At 43.4% G+C, this 23579-nt stretch overlaps 1 protein-coding gene across 1 annotated transcript in view; it reads right to left on the bottom strand.

The window, feature by feature from the left end:
• Positions 1–4126: 4126 nt before the first annotated feature.
• POGLUT3 (protein O-glucosyltransferase 3) overlaps positions 4127–23579 on the bottom strand; it is a 28961-nt gene continuing 9508 nt past the window's right edge. Inside the window, exons 4-8 of the mRNA XM_030200274.1 lie at positions 22724–22940; positions 21304–21500; positions 15581–15775; positions 12126–12230; positions 4127–4842 (exon numbers count right to left, since the gene is read on the bottom strand). Of these exons, the coding sequence (XP_030056134.1) occupies positions 4717–4842; positions 12126–12230; positions 15581–15775; positions 21304–21500; positions 22724–22940 (840 nt within the window). The 3' untranslated portion in view covers positions 4127–4716. The remainder of the gene's footprint in view (positions 4843–12125; positions 12231–15580; positions 15776–21303; positions 21501–22723; positions 22941–23579) is intronic.

The following is a 23579-nucleotide window of genomic DNA, read 5'->3' on the forward strand; positions in this document are numbered from 1 at the left end:
AGACACATTTCATTATTTGTGTTAAATCTTTTGAAGCCAGGGTTTAAATTGGCAAAGAATGATGATCTATTGATGATTTATTAATAGCACCAGTCTAGCAGTATCATCCATTTTGTCTAAGACTGTTTCTGTCTAGAGAAAGACAGTGAGAAAGACCTAATACTGTTCCTCTCCAGCCATGGCAGCACCTAAAGGCATTATTACTTGGGCTGTGTAAATCATTTCACAAGGGAAAGCTAGTTACTGCCTTTGTGAAGTTATGTGAACTTTAACACTGTGCATGCCATTGTTCAAGTGGCTTTGATCCTGGCAACCTGGGTTCCATTTCCACTGCAGCTCCTTGTGACCTTGGGCAAGTCACTTAAACCTCCATTGCCTCACGTACAAAGATTGTGAGCCCTCTAGGGCCAAAGTATTTGTATATTATGTGTACAGCACTGCAAACATCTAGTAGCACTATAGAAATGATTAGGAGTAGTAGAGTCACCAAACATAGGGTCTGGTCTAGACTGTTAATGCACAGGAGACTTGTAGGCATATTTTCAAAGCACTTTGGGAGGCTAAGTTCCATAGGTTTCTATGGAACTTTGGGAGGCAGAGAGGCATATTTTCAAAGCACTTAGCCTCCCAAAGTTCCATAGAAACCTATGGAACTTAGCCTCCCAAAGTGCTTTGAAAATGAGCCTCTTGGTGTATGCAAATTAGGGCTGTACTAAGTATTCAATTTGGCCCCAAATACCTTGTTCATATTCAGCAGAATAGTGATTTAAATTCAAATACAAATAATACAGGACTCTACTGTGCTAAATCCTACTAAAATAAACACTTGATCTCTGATTTCACATTGCTTATTTTATTATTTGTTATATTAAAGCTCAATGCCCATTATTCATATTTAGACAAATATTTTTCATTATTCATATTCAGCCAAATAGTAAAATATGCTATTTGGCACAGCTCTAAAGTATACCTCATATATATTCATTGCAGATATCACTTATCCATTATGGACAAGTTTTGTGTCTTAAAGGACACATAGAAGATGAAAGTCAACATTGATTTCTGGGCAGGACAGATTTTAGAGAAGGATTGGATTAAATCTAATCAAAACAGCACATATCAATTAAATGCAGTTAAATATGTTAATACTACTTTTTTTCTATATTAAACATTTTCAATACAAAAAAATAGAAATATACAACACAATGACAAAAACCCCCCCCAAAACTATATGGTCGTTCTTGAATTATTTTGCTGTCTTTTGTCTCCACAGCCTCCAGGGGTAGGAGGCTGTTCCACACATTCCCTCCCCCTTTTTGTTATAAATATTTCCTTAGATTACTTCTCAGTATACCTGTTTTCACCCTCATAGTATGACCTGATTCCAGAGCCTCCTTTCCATTCAATGAGACCTGGTTGCTGTGAATTTGTATCTTGAAGGTATTGAAATGTCTCAATCATATCTTCCCTTTTTCTCTCCATAGCTAGTGTGTACATAGTTAGATCTTTATATCTGTTCCAAAAGGTTTGAAGATGAAAAATGTTAACAATTATGAAGATGCTAGAAAGAAACATCCAGCTCAGCTTTGGATTAATCAACATTTCAGTTAATCTTCTGATTCCAAATGATTTTGATCCATTACACCAAATGTGGCAAACAATTTTGCACAATGGGGTTTTCTATCCATTTTCATTGAAATTGCTTAGGCATCTATCACAGAGGAAACTGCCTTTGAACAAGGAATGCCATGAAGACTCCAAGCCAACATGAAAGGGGCAAAGTTGCACCAATATTTGCTTGGAGATCTCAAACCATCTCAACGTGTAAAAGCACCACCAAGAGGGTTAGGTCAGGGCTGGAGTTTTGTGGGAAAATGAGCCTTTCTGAGAGGTGCTTGAAGAAGTGGCCAAGTGTCTCCATAGACAGAATTTTGTCAAAAAGAATTTTATGGTTAGGACCCCTTCTTTGAAAGAAAATTGAAATAGTCTAAATGTTCTTCCATACTGGCTTTCACAAAAGAGCTACTACTGACCACACACATCTTTTTGAGACAATAAGATTGTATCATGTGAAGTGAATAAAGAAATAGTGATGTGAAGATATCAAGGCACTAGTAACAGAGGGGTAACACTTCAGCAACATTAGCAGGAAGACCCTAAAGCACCAGGAGAGGGAGAAAGCAACCTCAATATATTGGGCACCATACAAGGATATCAAGGCAGTTTGGCATGGTAGAGTAGCTCCTCTTGCACCAAGCTGTGAGGCTATCACACAAGTGTGACAGTTTCTATGGCAGGCTTTGAGTGGGGTGGGTTGCCAGTGCTATCCTAAGGCAATGGAGGGTCTAACCATTAGGGTACTCCTCTACTGCCTCAAGCAGTTTAAATAAACATAAAAACACAAATAAAACTACATAAAATTAAGACATGACCTTAAAAAACATAAAATGATAGAGAATACTGGACTGCTAGGTTTGTGAGAGTACCTTATATAGGGTGATATCAGAAATTTTATGTTCTCTGCCTCCATCTGGTGGTAGGGGAACATAACTTACACATCTGGACTGGTCGAGCTAGCACAACACTTACTTTAGCATAAAAGGAGGGGAAATGCTATCCTAAGGCATGTATATTTTTATGTGTCTACTGGAGGCAATGCTTTCGGGATTACAAAACTGAGCAAGGACTTGCAGATAAAGCCTCTTAGAAAAAGGGTTCTTCCCACCAGTCCATGGACTCGTAGGGGTCACACGAGGGCTTCAGAAAGTCCACTAAATAAAACAGAAATAAAGAAATAATATACATGTTTAGTTGTCAGTCTTTTATGTATAGGAAAAATACTTGCTTTGTGGTATGTGTAAGAGCACTGCAAGGAAGTTTTACAAGAAAAAAAAAAAAAAACCAGTGAGAACCCTGGCACTAGTCTCTCCATTTCAGGTGTACTATAGAAAGTTGGATGTGTAGAAAGAAGAGCTCTTGTTACCCTACATGTATCTCTTGACCCATTGCAGATGGTAAAAAGAGCTAAAATGTATGTTACAATGTCAGAGAAGAGGGAGCAAAGAGGATGTGGGCATTCAAAATTTCAGGCCAATCAGCAAAAAGTCTACATAGAGTCCTCTCTCTCAAGTAAGGATTCTACATTCTGAGTTTCAAACTCATTTGAGGAAAAGCTACAGGGAGATTTACAGCAGTGCTGTCACTATGGTACGTTCTGAAGCTAATTCACTACACTCTACAGATTTTGACTGTATCCAACTACACATGCCAATGGTGCAGCAAAGGTCTCTACTGAGCATTTGCTTCACATTTCTTGATGTTAAAATAGTAAGTAAAGCACGAGCCCGAAGAGATTTAAAAAGCTCACAGGACAAGATTCAAGAAATGGCTCCCAAATTTGGGTGCCGAAAAATGTGTGCTGAGCGCTATCCTATGAACAGCGCTCTGAGTTGGGCACTGTTTATAGAAGAACACGTAACGCTGGGATCTGCAACCAACTCTGGGTGCAAGGATTTACACCAACCGAAACCTAATATAAATTCTCACGCTAAGTTAGGCGTGGATCCCCGAAGTCTATAACACTGCACGCATCTTTAGTGAATGCCCCAACCCACCATGCACCTCCATTGCCTCGCCCCCTCTTCAGGTGTGTGCTAAAAAAGTTGCCTGTACATCTTTATACAATAGCGCTTAGTAAGATGTGCATGCAAATCCTAATTGTTGCCAACTAACACTAATTGATTGTCAGCACCCAGTTACTGGTACTAATTGGTTCAATTAAATTGCACATGCACAATTTTGAGTACCGTATATAGAAACCAGGGGTTAATGAATTATATTATCTAAAGCTTTTTGTAAGAAGTTCAAAACACTCTAGTTATCACACAATCCTGTAGTTTTCAGTGAATGGCCTTAAGCACTGAAAGATTCCTTCCATAAACATCTTGATGTGTAAGAAAAGACCCCCTACAAGATCACAGCAATCTTTTGCAGTCCTTGGAACAATACTGTGAGGTTTTAGATGGGAAGAGAAAGCTACATACAATTAACCAGGAACATACAAACAAAGGAACAGGCTTACGTGTAACCATTAGACTTGCTATTTATAAATGAGCACTATTAAGACTTAAAGGCCCACCTTTAATAAAAACATGAAATATCAAAAGGTTTCACATTATCACAATATATTGGTATAAAGGTTTGACACAAATATAGTATTGGAATTGTTACTTTAATATAACTGTGCCCCTATACTATGATACTATAAATAATTAAGACTATAAAAGATGGATTTTTGTTCAAGTTCCATTTTCTTAAAAAATATGCTGTATAAAAAAATACTACAAAATTGTGATTGCACTGTAAATCATGGCAAGGACCATCCAAGCTGTAGTAGGTTATACATTTAGAACAGTATTCCCTCTTGGATAGCTGAAATGTTAAATGACCATATTTTTATTAAAATATTACTGTCAAGTATGGTAATTTTAGCATACCATACACATTTTTTTTTTAAATACATTTCATCCTAGTTGACTTTCCTCTGGAAAGATGGTGGCAATAGACTCCCTAGGGAAAGAGATACATAATAGAAAGTTAGAGTCATCCAAATACTGAAGTAATTCTCAGTAAAGCAGCACTTCCTAGGTCTTGCATTTGAAATCTCTTTTCCTTCATCATGGTTGCACCAGGCACAGTATTTGCATAATCAGACGGCTAAAGCTCTTCTCTTGGAAATGTCTTCCTTTGGCAGTGGCACGCTGAGGCATTGTCTTCAGTCTGGGGTACAAGTTCCATTCCAGAACGTACTTCAGGTGCACTGACTTGTCGCATGGAGTATGTCTGAAATATTCAAGTGAGCAATAAGGGTGGCTGAAGTGAGAAAGCAGAAACCATGCAACACAGCTTCTCCTGCCTTTGCAATCCTCTTGAAATAAACCAAAATATTAACATGTATGTACAGGCATCGAAAACTAACTAATCGACTACCACAGTCACTGTTTCATTGTAACCTGGCCAAGTCATTTTGGGCCAGATATAAAAAGCATTTCCTCAAAGACACAGAGGGTAATTTTTACAACAGGGCACCTATTTCATAAAACCAACATAACGCATGCATTTGCCTTTACAAAACAGGCTCTTGTGCAACACTGTCCCCAATTTTACAATGCACCCAAATCTGGGCGCTCATCAGAGACGCACATGCAAATAAATTGACTAACTGGCTCAGAAACATCAATAATTGGGTGCTAACAACCAATCATTGATGTTAATTGGCAGTCTAAAAAATTTGCGCGCGTATCTCACTGTGTGCTAATCTATAAAACGCGGTGTCAAGCATGCTTTGTTTTATTTGAAATTTTTATTAAAGTTTTGAAGCAGTGGCGTAGGAAGGGGGGGGGCGGTCCGCCCCGGGTGCACGCCACTGGGGGGGTGTTGGCTCCGCTGGTTCCCTGCTCTCTCTGCCCTGGAACAGTTACTTCCTGTTCTGGGGCAGAGAGAGCAGGGAACCAGCGGAGCCGACGCAGCTCCCAGCGACGTGCACTCGGGGCGGACCAGCCCTCCCGCCCCCTTTCCTACTCTAGTGGTAAGAATGCGCTCCGGGGGGGGGGGGGGGGGGGGGGTGCGCAGCGGCAAACCGCCCCAGGTGTCAGCCGCCCTCGCTATGGCACTGTTTTGAAGAACAACAAACATTCAGGCAGGAAACATCATCAGCTCACACCCCCCCCCCCCCCCCCCCCGTGAAGCCTACACAATACCCAGTGTATAAAACTAATCCCAAAACAATAAATCAGGAAAGCTCCTCTGAATACTCATTAACATAAACATACATAAAGGAGCAAATGGTTCATCCATAAAGAAACAGATATAGTACTAGCATAGTAGCTGTAAGTACAGTGCTCAAAGGTTAGGCGCCGGCTCTGCTCCGAATGCTATTCTAGAAATGGCATGCTCCCTTAATATAAAATAGCACTTATCCACAGATTCTATATAGCGCGCCTAGAGATCTATACCGAAATCCAAGAGGATTCTATAACAATGTACATAACCTAACAAGCTTATGAGCGCTGATAACAGCACTTAACAAGCAATTATGAGCACTAATTGGCACTGATTAGAATTTACGCGCACAACTCACTAAGCGTATTCTGTAACGAAGTGCACCGAACGTCTAAGTGCGCAGGCAAAAAAGGGGCGTAGTTATGGGTGGGGAAATGGGCGCTTCATGGGCATTCCGAAATTTACACACATAGAGAATATGGCCCAGGGCACGCAAATCTACACGCCAGGATTTATGCCATGTTTTTGCTGGTGTAAAAGGTACTGAGATATCAACTAAGAATATTCTATTTAGGCACCAATTAGTCAGCACTGATTTCAGAGTTGATTTTTTTAGGAACTATACAGTGGGGGAAATAAGTATTTGATCCCTTGCTGATTTTGTAAGTTTGCCCACTGACAAAGACATGAGCAGCCCATAATTGAAGGGTAGGTTATTGGTAACAGTGAGAGATAGCACATCACAAATTAAATCCGGAAAATCACATTGTGGAAAGTATATGAATTTATTTGCATTCTGCAGAGGGAAATAAGTATTTGATCCCCCACCAACCAGTAAGAGATCTGGCCCCTACAGACCAGGTAGATGCTCCAAATCAACTCGTTACCTGCATGACAGACAGCTGTCGGCAATGGTCACCTGTATGAAAGACACCTGTCCACAGACTCAGTGAATCAGTCAGACTCTAACCTCTACAAAATGGCCAAGAGCAAGGAGCTGTCTAAGGATGTCAGGGACAAGATCATACACCTGCACAAGGCTGGAATGGGCTACAAAACCATCAGTAAGACGCTGGGCGAGAAGGAGACAACTGTTGGTGCCATAGTAAGAAAATGGAAGAAGTACAAAATGACTGTCAATCGACAAAGATCTGGGGCTCCACGCAAAATCTCACCTCGTGGGGTATCCTTGATCATGAGGAAGGTTAGAAATCAGCCTACAACTACAAGGGGGGAACTTGTCAATGATCTCAAGGCAGCTGGGACCACTGTCACCACGAAAACCATTGGTAACACATTACGACATAACGGATTGCAATCCTGCAGTGCCCGCAAGGTCCCCCTGCTCCGGAAGGCACATGTGACGGCCCGTCTGAAGTTTGCCAGTGAACACCTGGATGATGCCGAGAGTGATTGGGAGAAGGTGCTGTGGTCAGATGAGACAAAAATTGAGCTCTTTGGCATGAACTCAACTCGCCGTGTTTGGAGGAAGAGAAATGCTGCCTATGACCCAAAGAACATCGTCCCCACTGTCAAGCATGGAGGTGGAAATGTTATGTTTTGGGGGTGTTTCTCTGCTAAGGGCACAGGACTACTTCACCGCATCAATGGGAGAATGGATGGGGCCATGTACCGTACAATTCTGAGTGACAACCTCCTTCCCTCCGCCAGGGCCTTAAAAATGGGTCGTGGCTGGGTCTTCCAGCACGACAATGACCCAAAACATACAGCCAAGGCAACAAAGGAGTGGCTCAGGAAGAAGCACATTAGGGTCATGGAGTGGCCTAGCCAGTCACCAGACCTTAATCCCATTGAAAACTTATGGAGGGAGCTGAAGCTGCGAGTTGCCAAGCGACAGCCCAGAACTCTTAATGATTTAGAGATGATCTGCAAAGAGGAGTGGACCAAAATTCCTCCTGACATGTGTGCAAACCTCATCATCAACTACAGAAGACGTCTGACCGCTGTGCTTGCCAACAAGGGTTTTGCCACCAAGTATTAGGTCTTGTTTGCCAGAGGGATTAAATACTTATTTCCCTCTGCAGAATGCAAATAAATTCATATACTTTCCACAATGTGATTTTCCGGATTTAATTTGTGATGTGCTATCTCTCACTGTTACCAATAACCTACCCTTCAATTATGGGCTGCTCATGTCTTTGTCAGTGGGCAAACTTACAAAATCAGCAAGGGATCAAATACTTATTTCCCCCACTGTATATAGAATCTCCTCCTTAGCGCTCAATTTTTTTAGCGTCATGTACTGAATTCCATCCTATATGTATACTCTGTGCGGGTATGCACGTCTCTCACCAATTCTGCCACTACTCCAACCAAAATCAACACAAATATGACAACAGGTACTGTGGTGGTTTAGCAGTTAGTACGCACCAATTTGCACAATAAGGACTAGATTTATATGATACCTAAAAGAAATCGGCGCCAAAACAAAATACGCCTAGGCATATTCTATAAAGTACGCCTAAATTTCCGTGCAGTTTATAGAATACGCCAAGCGCCTGTCTGCATGAGTAAATTCTTAGTCATGGGGACTTATGCCAAGTAAAACTTGATGTAAATGATGATGCCTAAATTAGGCCCAGACCTGGTGTATTCTATAACCACGCGCATAAATTTCAGAAACGTCCACGATCCGCCCCTACCACATGGCCACGTTCCCATTTTCAACTATGCAACTTAGAATTTACATGCATCACATTCTAGAACCTGCTTACACATTTCTACACGTAAATACTAATTAATGCCAGAGCCAATAATTGCTTATTAAGTGGCATTGGCGCTGATTGTTAACTAATTAAGTTGCGTGTGCAAATCCAGAATAGGATCCTGGAGTAAGTGCATTTTATGTTAGGGGACGAGTACTAGGAAGGCCTTACTTGGAAGAAGGGCGTGGATAGCTTACTGCAGTAAGCACCGGATATATACCACGTACTGTGACTCATGCAGTTAGTGCAGGTTCACTTAGCGCCTCCATGCTAACGGTGACCAAAGTTAATACATGCTGATGAACATTTCTGGGCGATAACTACAGAGGACATAGCAGGCATACCCCCAACAATTACAGTGCAGTCTTTGCACTTACCACAAAATTAATTTTTGCTGTTAAGGTGCAGGAAGTGCAAACATTTACTACACTTTAGTAAAACACTCCCTTAATTTTGGAATAGCCCGCATATATTTGTATTTCCTTTTGTTTATTGCTTTTTTCTCCCTCTCAATCTCTTGATGTGGGTTATATTGGGTTCTTATAGCGAACACAGTTGTACTAAATTATCTAAACCAAAAAAAACAAAAACCAACCCCCCCCCCCCCAAAAAAAAAAAAAAAAAAAAACTCTATGCCACGATCAAAGGAAATTCCAGAAGAGATGAGGAAAAAAATTGTTGAAAAATATCAGTCTGGAAAGGGTTACAAAGCCATTTCCAAAGCTGTGAGACTCCTTCGAACCACAGTGAGAGCTATGATCTCCAAATGGAGAAGACTTGGAACAGTGGTGAATATTCCCAGGAGTGGCCGACCTGCCAAAATTACTCCAAGGGCAGAGTGACAACTCACCTGGGAAGTCACAAAACATCCCAAAAGTTCCAAAGAACTACAGGTCTCTCTAGCCTCAGATAAGGTTAGTATTCATGACTCCACAATAAGAGAGAGACTTGGCAAAAATGGGATTAATGGGAATAGCAAGGCAGAAGCTGTTGTTAAGTGTAGCATCAATGCTCATCTCATATTTGCGAAAATACACCTAGATGATCCCCAAGCCTTTTAGGATAATGTTCTATCAACAGATGACTCAAAAATGGAACTCTTTGGACAGTGCAGGTCCTATTATGACTGGTGTAAAGCAAATACAGCATTCCACAGTAAGAATATCACACCAACAGTCAACCACGGTAGTGGTAGTATGATGCTGAGGGGTGGGGGAGTGGGGAGGGAAGCTTTGCTGCATCAGGACCTGGAAAACTTGCTATTTATCCTTAAAATCGAGCGTGGTACCGGAAGATTGGAGGGTGGCCAATGTAACGCCGATTTTTAAAAAAGGTTCCAGAGGAGATCCGGGAAATTATAGACCGGTGAGTCTGACGTCGGTGCCGGGCAAAATGGTACAGACTATTTTATTAACAAAATTACAGAGCATATTCAAAAAGCATGGATTAATGAGACAAAGTCAACATGGATTTAGTGAAGGGAAATCTTGCCTCATCAATCTACTACATTTCTTTGAAGGGGTGAACAAACATGTGGATAAAGGTGAGCCGGTTGATATTGTGTATATGGATTTTCAGAAGGCGTTTGACAAAGTACCTCATGAAAGACTCCAGAGGAAGTTGGAGAGTCATGGGATAAGAGGTAGTGTTCTATTGTGGATTAAAAACTGGTTAAAAGATAGAAAACAAAGAGTAGGGTTAAATGGTCAGTATTCTCAATGGAGAAGGGTAGTTAGTGGGGTTCCCCAGGGGTCTGTGCTTGGACCACTGCTTTTTAACATATTTATAAATGACCTACAGTTGGGAGTAACTAGTGAGGTAATAAAATTTGCTGATGAAACAAAGTTATTCAAAATCATTAAGTCGCAGGAGGATTGTGAAAAATTACAAGAGGACCTTACGAGACTGGGAGACTGGGTGTCTAAAATGGCAGATGACGTTTAATGTGAAAAAAGTGCAAAGTGATGCATGTAGGAAAGAGGAACCCGAATTATAGCTACGTCATACAAGGTTCCACGTTAGGAGTCATGGACCAAGAAAGGGATCTAGGTGTCGTCGTTGATACATTGAAACCTTCTGCTCAGTGTGCTGCTGCGGCTAAGAAAGCAAATAGAATGTTAGGGCACCCAAACAGCGGCATCTAAAACGCCTCTCTCTACTTCTCCCCTGCACTGACCTCCGGCTCTTATTGGCGAAGGCAGCTCACTGCTGTGGCCAGGGATCCTTGGAGCAGAAGGAACATGTGGCGGAGCCTATGAGGGAGGATGGTTCAGGAAGCCTGTTCCAACCGTCCTTCCTCACAGGTACAGCCTAGGGCAGCCCACATCTCCCTTCTGTTCCAAGTATCCCCAGCCGAAGCTGTGAGCAACCACAGAACCTGCTCTCAGCCGACCAGTACCAGAGGTCAGTGTGGGGAAAAAACAGAAGACTTTTAGATGTCACCATTTGGGTGTCCAAAAATCCAATACCTAAACAGTGATACCAAAATGATGGCATCCAAAGCTCATGCACCCCGTGCAGACATCACTCTCTAGTCAGGTCATGGTAGATGTCAATAAGGGTCTTTAGTGTCCTGAGTTCTTGATAATTTGTACTCTACCAGAAATTGCTCTCTCACCAAATTGGGAGATGATGACGGGATGGTCCAATAATCCATTTCTCTCCTTGAGCCCGGAAGCTGAGTCCTTGTTGTCTTAATGAAGAATTCAGTCTAATTCAGTAATGGCCCTTTGCGACGGTGAGGGGAACATTAAGGATTCAGCACTCTCCCCTGTCTTACATAATATCTAACTTTGCTCAAAGGGGTCTTTTTACTAAAGGGTTGCCATGTGGCAACTTGGAACTACCGCCAGCCCAACGAGGGTGCCGGCAGTAGTTCCACACCCAGCGCGCTCCGTTTCCGGCGCTATAGAAAATCAGGTCTGATTCTGTAGCGCAGGGGTTACCCGACAGTAATCAGGCAGTGCCGCACGCCACTCGGTTACCACCAGGTTAGCACAGGAGCCCTTACTGCCACCTCAATAGGTGGCGGTGATCCCCCCGCCCCCGAAATGGCCACGTGGCACGGGTGAACTTACCGCTTGGCCATTTCTTTTTTTGGGGCCTTTTCACTCACTGAGGTAAAGTGGCCCTGGGGCGAAGAAAAAATGGCCGCAGCCGCTAGTGCAGGGTCCCTTTTACTGCAGCTTAGTAAAAGGGCCCCTAAGGGAATTGATTTGTTCTTTCTTAACAGAATATAGAATTTATGCAGATGATATACAGCTTCACATTCCACCGAGTACAAACATTTTATGGAATTAAGAAAACTTTCAGAATGTATGATAGATATTAATCTTTGGATGATAAGAAATCTTACAAAACTAAACCCAGCAAAAACTGAAGTCTGAATGATGGGCAAAACCAGGATCGTTGTAGTTAAGAGTTGATGTACTTTCTGGATGAGGTTATTATTCAGCCAGTGAAGTCAGTCGATAGCCTGGGAATGTTAACTTTAACCACACATATTGCAGGCAATTCTATAAAAGCCCCTTTTCCTGGTAAAGCATTGCTGGAAACAGCTTTGAAATTACCCTCTATAACAACCAGGCACAGCTTTGCAATGTAGAATGTAATACTGACCTGGAATACTTTGTAATAGTAACAGTACAGTCGATGGGGCTGTAGGAGCTCTCTAGCAAGCAACTGTCCTTCTCTGGCAATTCTTTTAGCATCTTCATCATGTTCCTGGAAGTTTAAACAGCACACAAAAGTAAGTAACTTTATTACAGGGTGCCTATGCACTTAAGCGTCTCTATAAAATTACCTCAAGGATAGTAGGCAAACACAAGACACCTACATGTATATGTGAATAAGAACTAGTGCAAGTGTGCAGTGGCGTCACGAGGGCAGCTGACACCCGGGGCGGGTCGACGCTGTGCACCCCCCGGGTGCAGCGCGACGCACCCTCCCCCCTCCGTAGCGCAACCCCCCCCCCCCCCCCCCGCGAGAACATACCTTGAAGGCGGTGAGGGGCGAGCGGGAGAGCCAATCCGCCGAGTGCATGCCACTGGAGGTGTCGGCGCCTTGTTGGTTCCTTGCTCTCTCTGCCCCAGAACAGGAAGTAACCTGTTCCGGGGCAGAGAGAGCAAGGAACCAGCGAGGCGCCGACACCCCCCAGTGGCGTGCACCCGGGGCGAACCGCCCCACCGCCCCCCCTTCCTATGCCACTGCAAGTGTGCATATTTTCTAAGTGCCAATCCAACACCCTCTCCACCGCCGGGAATTCTTACGCATGTATCTCTGTGCCGACTTTCCACACACAGAGACACCTGGCAAGCTTATAAGCGCTGACTTAAGCACATAAAATGCTGCTCTATATGCTGAGATCCTTTAATGCAATTACCCCGAAAACGTGCCCCTGGATTCCTCTTCTGGCACATCATTCTTTTTAAGAAGCACATAAAAGAGGCCATTATCAATGTTAAACTGCATGCAGAGAAGTTTGGAGGTAAATAGGGTGCATTAAGGTGTTTGTCCTAGATTATTTCTTTATTTACCAATAGAACCAAACTACAATAACAGATCACACCCCACTGGGGCCATGGCACAGCATAATAATAATAATAACAACAGAATTTGTTGACTGTTTGTACCTATTCAGTTCTAAGTGGTTTAAAATAAAAGATACTCCGAGCAAATCTAGGAATTACATAATCTAATAAAAACAAACATAAAATAAATTTAAACTCAAGTAATCAAAACAAATGACCGCATCCTATCAACGTGTTCCTGGGCTGGGTGAGTCACATACTTATAAAACAGAATCGTTGTAATCCTTCTCCTAAAATCCATATAATTATCTACAATCTGCAAAACTTGACAAATATCTCTATCTAATTTTGCCACAGTAAAGAATCTAATATTTTCGTTCTCTTCTTTCCTTGTAATTTAGGATAACCAAAAGGATTATAAGTAATCTTCCTATGTACCCTTGTTTGAATGTTAAACATAACATGTTCATACATATAGTCTGGAGCCAGTCCAAATAAAATTTTATAAAGAATACAAAAGAACTTAAATTGTATCCTGGCTTCAGTTGGTAGCCAATGTTAAGAAATATAGTAAAAAAAAAAAAATGATAGCATTTCTTATAAGTGAGAAGATCAAACGAAGTGCACTATTTTGAATCGATTGTAACTTTTTCACTAACTGCTTTGAACAACCCAAGTAAACAATGTTACAACAGTCTAACTGCGACAGTACAAGTACCTGAACCAATCTAAATTGATCTGTTGTAAAAAAAATGTATGTATTTGTCTAAGTTTTCTCAATAAATAGAAAGATTTCCTAACCAGACTATTAATCTGGGGAAAAAATGTTAAAGATTGATCAATAAGAATTCCCAGAATTTTAATTTCAGATGATAGCTCATATATATGATGGTCGATTGTAAAAGATGTCAAATTAGGATCAGGGTTAGTATCAAACAAAAGAAATTTTTTTCAGTATTTATTTTACCTTAAAATATGACTTATACACATCTGAATGGTACAAAGCAGATGGCATGTTCCTGTGTTCTACGTCAGTAAATCTCGTTCTAAAATACTAGCAGAACTTGAGATGTCCCCACCTGGATATCTCAGAATTTCTAATTTGTATGTCCTTCTAAAACCCACCACTAAATTTCATGTGATAAAGTGGCAAGTTGGTGGCGTTAATGGCTATGCATAGACATTTGTCCATTTTAACTCATGTTATTTATCTGTGTGTATATATGGAATTGAGATGAGCTGCATAATTATGTAAATTATTACCTATTTTTACATACATTTTGCAGATAAGACCATTTGACGAGTCAGTATTGCTGACCTCTACTGGTCAGGTAAAATATTACAGCCTACTTTTAAAATTCATACTGGTTTGACCCTTATCCTCTGTGCAGTGCTAAAACAGTACTGTATTCGTTCTGTGACAGGTGTTCAGCACTGCTTGCGTCTGGTAGCGCTATACAAATGCTAATAATAATAATGTTGGTTGTGAAAGTAACAGGTTTTCCCATGGGAATTATATACAGAACTCCTGCTCCCCTGAAATTCTGCGGATATGAGAAAGGTCAGATTAGCCCTGCCAGTAGAACTATACAAACCAGGAGGAAGTGGTGGTGTGATGCAGGATGCCCTTCCCCCATACAGCAAGAAAATGACAGAAAGCAGAGGAAAGCCTTGTTTCATGTCTCCTCTTGTTACCTGGAATGAGTGACACTTTGGGACTCCACTTGCTTAAATCATCAATTTGGTTACTGGTATGGGCAACAGAAAGCAGCAGGTAAGGCATAAAGGTGTCATTTTCCTTCTTTTCCCATGGGGTAGGAAGGAGGAAAACATGAAGAGGAGATAGGGGGAAAAAAAAGATGGAGGTGAAAGGAGAAGAACAGAAGTCTGGGGATAGAAGGCAGAGAAAGGTGAAATGAGGGAGGGTGGAAAGTTGGGTGGTGAAGCTGCATGAGAATGTGGGAGGCAGAGCTAGGAAACAGAAGAGAGAGAGAGAGAGGCCAGAGGGAGGAAAACTGTAGCAGGGATCAAATAGGATAAAGAGCGAAAAAAAGAGGATGAGAAGATGAGGGAAAAGAATGGTACAGGAGTAAAGGCTGGAAAAAAAACAACAACCTTAGGAGGAAAAAAAAAAGTTGTAACAGCAGAAAGTGTGAGCGGAAAAGACAGAAGAAAGTGGAGAAAAAGCAACAAAGAGAGAAAAAAAACAGGTAAAAATGTAAATGGAAAAAATAAAAACAAAACTGAGTCCTGGGATTGTATAAGCGAACTGCTCTGGAGGAAAGTCCAATACCAAGATTCTCAATTACATACACTGTTTATTGCCATTTTAACTTCAACTTAGAATCTTTTAAATTATAGATTCACTCATCATTGTCTAGCATCACAGACAAACATTTGACTGGTGTCTTTATATCAAAGTGCTCTAGCAAAACACCATAAGTTGTAAAAGATCAGTGTGACACAAAGTCCTGTGTGCTCACTCAATACAGCAGCTTTTTTTTCTCTCTTGACTCTTTAATTGTAGCTGATGGCACATCTTACCTTAGCCCATTTAATGTGCTCCAGAAGGTCGAGGAGACTTCTTTTAAAGGGAATGTAGTGTTTCCATGGTTTCAGGGCATTATAGAAGTGCTCATAGTACGGTGAATCCTGCTTCAACACCAGACTATCCCCAAGCATCAGGTATGGAAATCTGTATGCAGCAACTGTACCATCTACATTCACTTGGTATTTATACTGCAAAGATGAAACAAAAGCACAAGTAATTCAGACTGAAAAATAACAGCTATTTACACTGCTCTGATTATCTGTATAACATTAAAAATGTATTAGAAATAGAAAAAATGCATGAAAAAAAGATAAAAGATGGGATCCAAAGTGTACTCTGTGTGGATTGGTGGAGCAGGAGGGAATCAAACATAAAACAGAGAGCTAAACTCACTGGGAAATGTAAAGTGAGTCTATCCCAGGTACATTAGTGCCAAGGGAAGAGACTTCAGCAGTCCCAAAAACTTGCATCTATAAACATGCATTAAATTATAAACTTATCTCTACTCAATTACTTTTTGGTTTTCTTGTAACTAATTTGCCTACTAAATTACTTTAAGTAGTTATCTTAATTAGACTCAAAATCTATCCAATTTTGGATACCATATCACAATCTGAACCCTGCGTTTCAATTACTGGGTTATACTTGTAACAGCTCAGGAACACAGTAGAGCACAGCACCTTTTATCTGACAAACTCATTATCTGAAAGCTCAAAGTAACTGGAAAAAATTATTGTGGTCCCTGAGCCACATTCCATTATTTGCAAAAAAAACCTTTTATTTTCCAGAAGTTAGTACCACAAAGACATCATAACTCGGTACCCTCCACCCCCCACACACAACCTCCCTTGCTGCCTAGTTCAAGCCAGCCCTGCCCGGCACTCTGGTAATCCAGTCATCCAGCAACCTGTCACCTCTCCCTCCTGAATCACAATTTCAGATTAGCTCTTTTGACCTGTATAGGGCTGTTTAGATTTCTAAAGGAGCCATCACCTTGGTAAAACAGCCGATTTGAGACTGTAAATTAAGAGGATAGAAGGCATACTGGACCACCACGGGAACAGCTTACAGAAGCATTAGGCAGGGCTGGGTTGGACTGAGCCACTGGAAAGGGTGAGGGGAAGGAAGAAGCCATTGTCTCACCGTAAAAGACCCTAAGTCTGATGCCTCACCATGGGCTGCCCCCCCAAATGCAGGACCGGCACAACGCGCTCTCGGTCCCTACTTCCCGCCCTCCTCTCCCCAACAGCCCTCTTCTCCGTTCCTTCCTGCCTCCCCCCGCGCGTTTAAATCTTTTATTTTCAGCAGCGACGACAGTGAAGAGCAGAACAGCAAGCAGGCTCGCCTCCAGATTTTCCCTTCCCTCACAGTCAGTGTCCTGCCCTTGCGGAAACAGGAAATACGTCATCAAGGAAGGCGGGATACTGTCTGTGAGGGAAGGGAAAGGCTGGAGGCGAGCCTGCTTGCTGTTCTGGTTTCTTCACTGTCGTTGCTGCTAAAAATAAAAGGTTTAAACGCACGAGGGGGGGGGGCAGGAAGGAACAGAGAGGCAGAGGAGGGCTGTCGGGGAGAGAGGCAAAATCACTGGACATGGAGGGAAGGGGCAGAGGAGAATCGCTGGAAGGGAAGGGGACAGAAATTGCTGGACATGGATGGGAAGGCAGAGGAGTGAGAATTGCTGGGTGGATGGAATGGAGGGGGCAGGGGGAGAGGACATTTGCTGGATATGGATGGAGGAGAGGGCAGGGGACAATAGAGAGTTGCTGGACATTCATGGAGAGGAGGGAACTAGAACTCAGGGACTGAAAAGAGGGAGCCAGGAAAGTCACTGGACATGGATGGGGGGAGGGTGGGGGTCAAAGGAGAATTGTTGGACATAGGGGGAGGGCAGAGGAGAATCGCTGGACAGGGAGGGGAGGGGGAGAGAAGAGAAATTGCTGGACATGGAGAGGAGGGGAGGGCAGGGGAGAGAGGAAATTTGCTGGATATGGATGGAGGAGAAGGCAGGGGAGAGAGGAGAGTTGCTGGACATGGAGGGGAGGGAAGAGGAAGGAGATGCACATGGATGGATGGGAGGGCAGGGGAGAGAAGAGAAACCACTGGACATGGAGGGGAGGGCAGGGGAGAGAGGAGAATTGCTGGACATGGATGGATGGATGGAGGGGGCAGGGGACAGAGGAAATTTGTTGTATATGGAAGGATGGAGGAGATGGCAGGGGAGTTGCTGGACATGGATGGATGAGGGGAGGGAAGTCAGGAAGGAGATGCAAATGGATGGAGGGGAAGGAAGAGAGGAGAAATGCTGGATATGGATGGAGTGGAGGGCAGTAAAGAGAGGAGAAATGTTGGACAAGGATGGAGGGAAGGAAAGACAAAGGAGATGCACACGGATGGAGGGGAAGGGAGAGAGGAGAAATGCTGGACATGAATGTAATCCAAAATCTTGTGAGAGAAGGCTGGAGCTGCAGTAATGAGAGTGCAGCAGGCAAAGCCTTGGTTACACCAGATGCATGCACTGATGGCACTGCTGCATCCCACCAGGGCCACCGAGAGACTGGGCCAGGCCCAGGACAAGGCCACCCCCCCGGGCCCCCCCCAAGGTCACCACCGCTCCCCCACCACCCCTCCCTCCTCCGCGCACCAGCGGGCCCCTGCATTGAAATCACAGTGCCTCTCACCTCCATGTGAAGGCACTGCAGGCAGCAGCAGATTGCCTCCCTACTTCGGGCCTCCTTCCCTCCCTGTGTCCCACCCTCATCTGACGTAACTTCCGTGAGGGCGGGACACAGAGAGGGAAGGAAGCCCGAAGGGAGAAGATCTGCTGCTGCCTGCAGCGCTTTCACACGGAGGTGAGAGGCGCTGTGATTTCAATGCAGGGGGCCCGGCCTGGTGGCAGACGGTCGACAATGGACAGGGCCGGTCTTAGCAACTGCAGGGAGCTGTGCAGACCAGTTCTCAGAGCCACCCACCCCTCCCCAGTATACCCAAAATGACAGAAACCAAATTAGCATACAGATTCTGCATGCCGCACAATACCAGAAAAACAGAACATTGCTATACATTGCAAAATAAGACAGCAGATGTAAATTCTCAAACTGGACATATTCCAAACACTAAAATGAAAATAAAATGATTTTTTTCTACCTTTGTTGTCTTGTGACTGTATTTCAGATCATGTTGGTCCCAGTCTCTGATTCTGTTGCTATCTGCTCCCTTAACTCCACTTCCAGGGTTTCCTTTCCATTTATTTCTTTACTTTCTTCCTTTCTTCTTCATTTCTTGCCCTACATCCATAGGTAAAAGCTGGGTCCTCTGCGGACTTGACTGGAAGAGGTATAGAGTGGATCCAGCTTTTGCCTATTTTCTCCAGCCATGTGCAGTTTTTCTCCTCTTTTCCCTTTCCCTCATCTCCGTCAGGATGCATCTCCTTCCTCTCTCTTCCCTCTCCTCCATCCATGTCCAGCATTTATCCTCTCTCGCCTCCCCTCCATCCATGTTCATCTCATGTCCTTTCTTCCCTCCCCTACATCCATATCCAGCATTTCAACTCTCCCCTCTCCTCCATCCATATCCAGAATTTCTCCTCTCCCCTCCATCCATGTGCATCTCCTTCCTGTCTTCCCTCACTTCCATGTCCAGCATTTCTCCTCCCCTCCCCTCCATCCATCGCAACTCTCCTCGCTCCCCTGCCCTCCCTACTCATCCCCAGTGATTCTCCTTTGCTCCCTGTCCTCCCTCCCTTCCCCTCCATGTCCAGTGACTTGCCCCAACTTACCCCCCTTTTCACCCCCTCCCCCGAGTTTCAGTTCCCAGCCCCAGCTGTGCCCTCAGGTTTCCAGCACATAAGTGTTATAAGTAAATAAATAAGCAGATAAAAACTCTAAGTGTTGAGCACCTGAATCTCATAAATGATGTCTGTTTTAGTGGCCCTTTACCAGGAGAAAAAAAATGCCTGCACGAATACAACACCTAGAGAGTCCCTATAAACAGCCCCTCCAAATGACACATTACTACAAAAAGTTGTTCCGTTATTATACTTCCTCTGTATACATTCCTATGCTGCACAAGCCGGCACGTTTGAAAATATAAGTGAGAATAAATAAAAATGCTACCCACAAATGAAGACAACGAAGGACAGCCCTTCCTTCCTTCCAGGCCAGTCGCCCTGCATTTAAAAAGTTGCAGCGGCGGCGAAAACACAGGCTCGCCTCTTCTTTAAGCCCTTCCCCTTCTCTCTCAGCGTGCACTGTGCCGCCTTCGCGGAAACTGGAAATTGCATCACTGCATGCTGAAAGAGAAGGGGAAGGGCTTAAAGAAGAGGCGAGCCTGCGTTTTTGCCGCTGCTACTTGTTACATGCAGGGCGGCTGGGAAAAATGAAGATGAGAGCGTCGCAACGAGGAAGGGAGCGCCAGGAAGCGCCGCAGGGCCCCAGGAGGTGCGAGGTCCTGATGACAGAGGGTGGGGTGGGACTCCGGCGCCGGGCCCCCCTGGAGGCCCGGGCCCGGGGAATTTTGTCCCCCCCGCCCCCCCCCCCCCCCTCGGCGTCCCACTACCTCATTTGACCTCAACTTCCTCTTACTAAAAGGAAGCTTGTGTACAGGGAGGGGGTAGGGATGTAGCACTACCTTCACCACACGTATTCGCTTCCTGCTGCTTACCATTTCTGCCTCTGGCTGCACATTTGCTTACTGCTGGACCCTGACCTCTGCTTCTCTCTGAACCTCTGTCCCTGCTGGAATCAGGGATAGATGGTTATGGCAGGTGCTTCAGCTGGGAATTTTATTTTAAATTTGGGATGTTTGGTAACCTTACCTCCTGCCCCCGGAACACAACACCCACTGTTGTCCCCCCTCCCCTTGTCCAGCCTGTTGTAAAGACAATGGAAGGAAAAACGAGCAGCTGTTTGTTTTGTTACATTTGTACCCTGTGCTTTTCCCACTCATGGCAGGCTCAATGCGGCAGGCAATGGAGGGTTAAGTGACTTGCCCAGAGTCACAAGGAGCTGCCTGTGCCGGGAATTGAACTCAGTTCCTCAGTTCCCCAGGACCAAAGTCCACCACCCTAACCACTAGGCCACTCCTCCTCCTCCTTTTCACTTTTCTCTTACCTTCCAACGCAGAACCTCTGTGTGTGCACGCACAGGCATACGTCTCTCCTCTCCCCTTCCCTGCCAAGGTCCAGTTCACCCTAGAGACAGCAGAAGAAGAGAAGAGCGGCTGCTTGTCTGGCAGAAGCCTCCTCTTCTGGCGCTCGTTGCTGAAAGTAAATTTTGAACCACGTGGTTCAAATTTTATTTTCAGCAATGAGTGGCAAAAGAGGAGGCTGCTGTCTAACACGCAACCGCTCTTCTCTTCTTCTGCTGTCTCTAGGGTGAACTGGACCTTGGCAGGGAAGGGGGGAGGAGAGACGTATGCCTTGCATGCACACACAGAGGTTCTGCATTGGAAGGTAAGAGAAAAGTGAAAAGGAGAGCCTGATGTTCTTTCTGCAGCGTTGACCAAGCTGTACACTGCTATGTGCCAGTTCTGATTTTTCAGTCACCATGGCAACCTGGCACCTGGGGTATGTCGAGCCCTGTCCTACAGTATACTTTGCAAGCAAGTCTGTTGTCAAGACTGATAAAGCACAGGAAAAGAAAAGTGATTGTATATCGTTAGCAGTCATGGCAGGACATAATCTTGGTGCAATTCCATAGAATTCCAATAAGTGCCATACCTTAAAGAAGTCAAAGAAACCAATCAGTGGAGCCTTGCCTAACTCCTTCTCCTTCTCTCGGAAGAAGAAATACCCAGTTATTCCAGCATCCAGTAGGTCTGGATTCTTCTTAGAAAGGAGGACTAGTTGAAGACGTTCCTCTCGACTGTCTCTACCTCTGAAAAAGGCTTGCTCGGTTTTATTGTTCCAGGGGGGACCTACAGAATGCATCAGGTAGAAAACAGACAAAAAAAAAAAACAATTTCCTGAAAGTTCTGATATTCAGGTGAAGATAGTCACCTTCTCTGTATCATTAGTTCCCCGTGTTTTATTATCAATACCTTCAAAAACAAAGTCTCAAGTGTAAATAGAAATATTTGTTATACGGCTGATGTGAATATGTACAGCAGTGCACTAGACCAGTGGTTTTCAACCCAGTCCACAGGGACCACCTGGCCAGTATGGTTTTCAGGATATCCACAATGAATAGGCGTGAGATGTATTAGCATGCACTTCCTCTACTGCATACAAATCTCTCTCATGCATATTCATTGTGGGTATCCTGAAAACCTGACAGGCCAGGTGGTCCCTGAGGACTGGGTGGAAAACCACTGCACTAGACAAATTACATGTTTACATGGTCGGGGTTCTAAACCTGAGAACAGGCAAGTCGAGCTACTTTCTCAAAATCACACAAAAGAACACAATAGGAAGTTTCTTTGTTCACAGCTCTGTGCTCTAGCTTACATCTTAGTTATTTTAGAGACTGTATAAATAGTGAAGGAATAGTATAGCGGTTACAGGGAAGCCAGAGTTCAAAATCCTGCCTCCCCATTGATGCTCCTAACCCAGGGCAAATCCCTTTGCTCTCCTTTACCACAGATACAAAATTAGACTGGAAATTCTCTGGAGACAAACTAATACCTATTGTACCAGTATGCAACTCACACTGAATTACTAACAAAAGAAATTGTGAGGTAATCTAAAATCTTCACAGATTAAAAAATAATTTATTTGAATTTGCTCACAGCTTTTCTGTAGTAGCTCGAGATGAGTTATATTCAGGTACCCTGGGTATTTCTCTGTCCCTAGAGGACTCACAATCTAAGTTTATACCTGAGAAAATGGAGGGTTAAGTGACTTGCCCAAGATCACAAGGAGCAATAGTGGGATTTCAACTGGTCACCTCTGTATGTCAAGACAGGTGCTCTAACCACTAGGTCACTCCTCCACTCCAAGTATCTGGAATAATGGAATATGTTTTTTAAATTGACAGTCTTTCCCTAAAACTGCTTTGTGAGAACTTTCAGAACTATTTTCTCATTCTATACATCTAACAATACTCAAAAGACTCATTCTGATACACTGATTTTAGTATTCTAAGATATGGTCTTCAATTATCCAAAGAATTTTCCATACAAATAAACTGTGATATATTTACCAGTGTTTCCTTGAATGGACAGCAAGTCATTTGTAACACCTCGTAGAGTTTCAAGTGTTGAATGGGTTATATCATAAGTTGGGAGGATTATATCTCTTGAATCGGCAGAGCCACACCAAGAAATGATGGGCAGAGGGCCAGGTGTATCATTGACTTTCCGATGTTCTACTGGCCAATCTCCAACATTGATGTAAAATTCAAAATCAGGCAGACGGACCTAAATGTTTCATGCAACATACAAGTAGAAGAAACATAAGGACTGTGGAATACAACTTTACAGTAGATCTAACTGACCTAAGTCAGGTCAACAGAGACTCTATGAATGTATACAGTGAGTGACTGAAGGAAGGAAAGACCAACACTGGCTTTGAGAGTCACCATATATAATTGTCTGTTGGCTGCACTGGTGAGAGGTACTTGTGCACTTTTCACTCAGTGTACTTTATAGGATTTCCAAGTAACAGCATGTGTAAGCTTTGTCTTTCTAAAATTATCTTCACACATTTGTACGTGCAAATCTGTGTGGATACATGCAGACTTTTGAAAACTCAGATATGTGTATTATTCCAAATCTTGCCCCACCCCATTCCCATGAATGCCTACCCCCACAGTGGGTAAAAAAGCACATGTGAAATAACACATATAGGGCAGGTGATTTTATAACAAACGTTCTGCTTTACTCACAGAAACAGCTTTGAAAATGACCTTCCCTATTGTTAGTTTTGTTGAATTATACTCATTTGGAAAATTGTTTGAGGGAATAAAGATAATGGCAAAAAGCATCCTGTACACCTAAGGTGATCGGCTCTTAAAATAAAATATTCCTTCTACACCAGTTCTACAAAGACCCTTGGTC

The sequence above is a fragment of the Microcaecilia unicolor genome, chromosome 4 (assembly GCF_901765095.1).
Source record: "Microcaecilia unicolor chromosome 4, aMicUni1.1, whole genome shotgun sequence".
Classification (NCBI taxonomy): domain Eukaryota; kingdom Metazoa; phylum Chordata; class Amphibia; order Gymnophiona; family Siphonopidae; genus Microcaecilia; species Microcaecilia unicolor.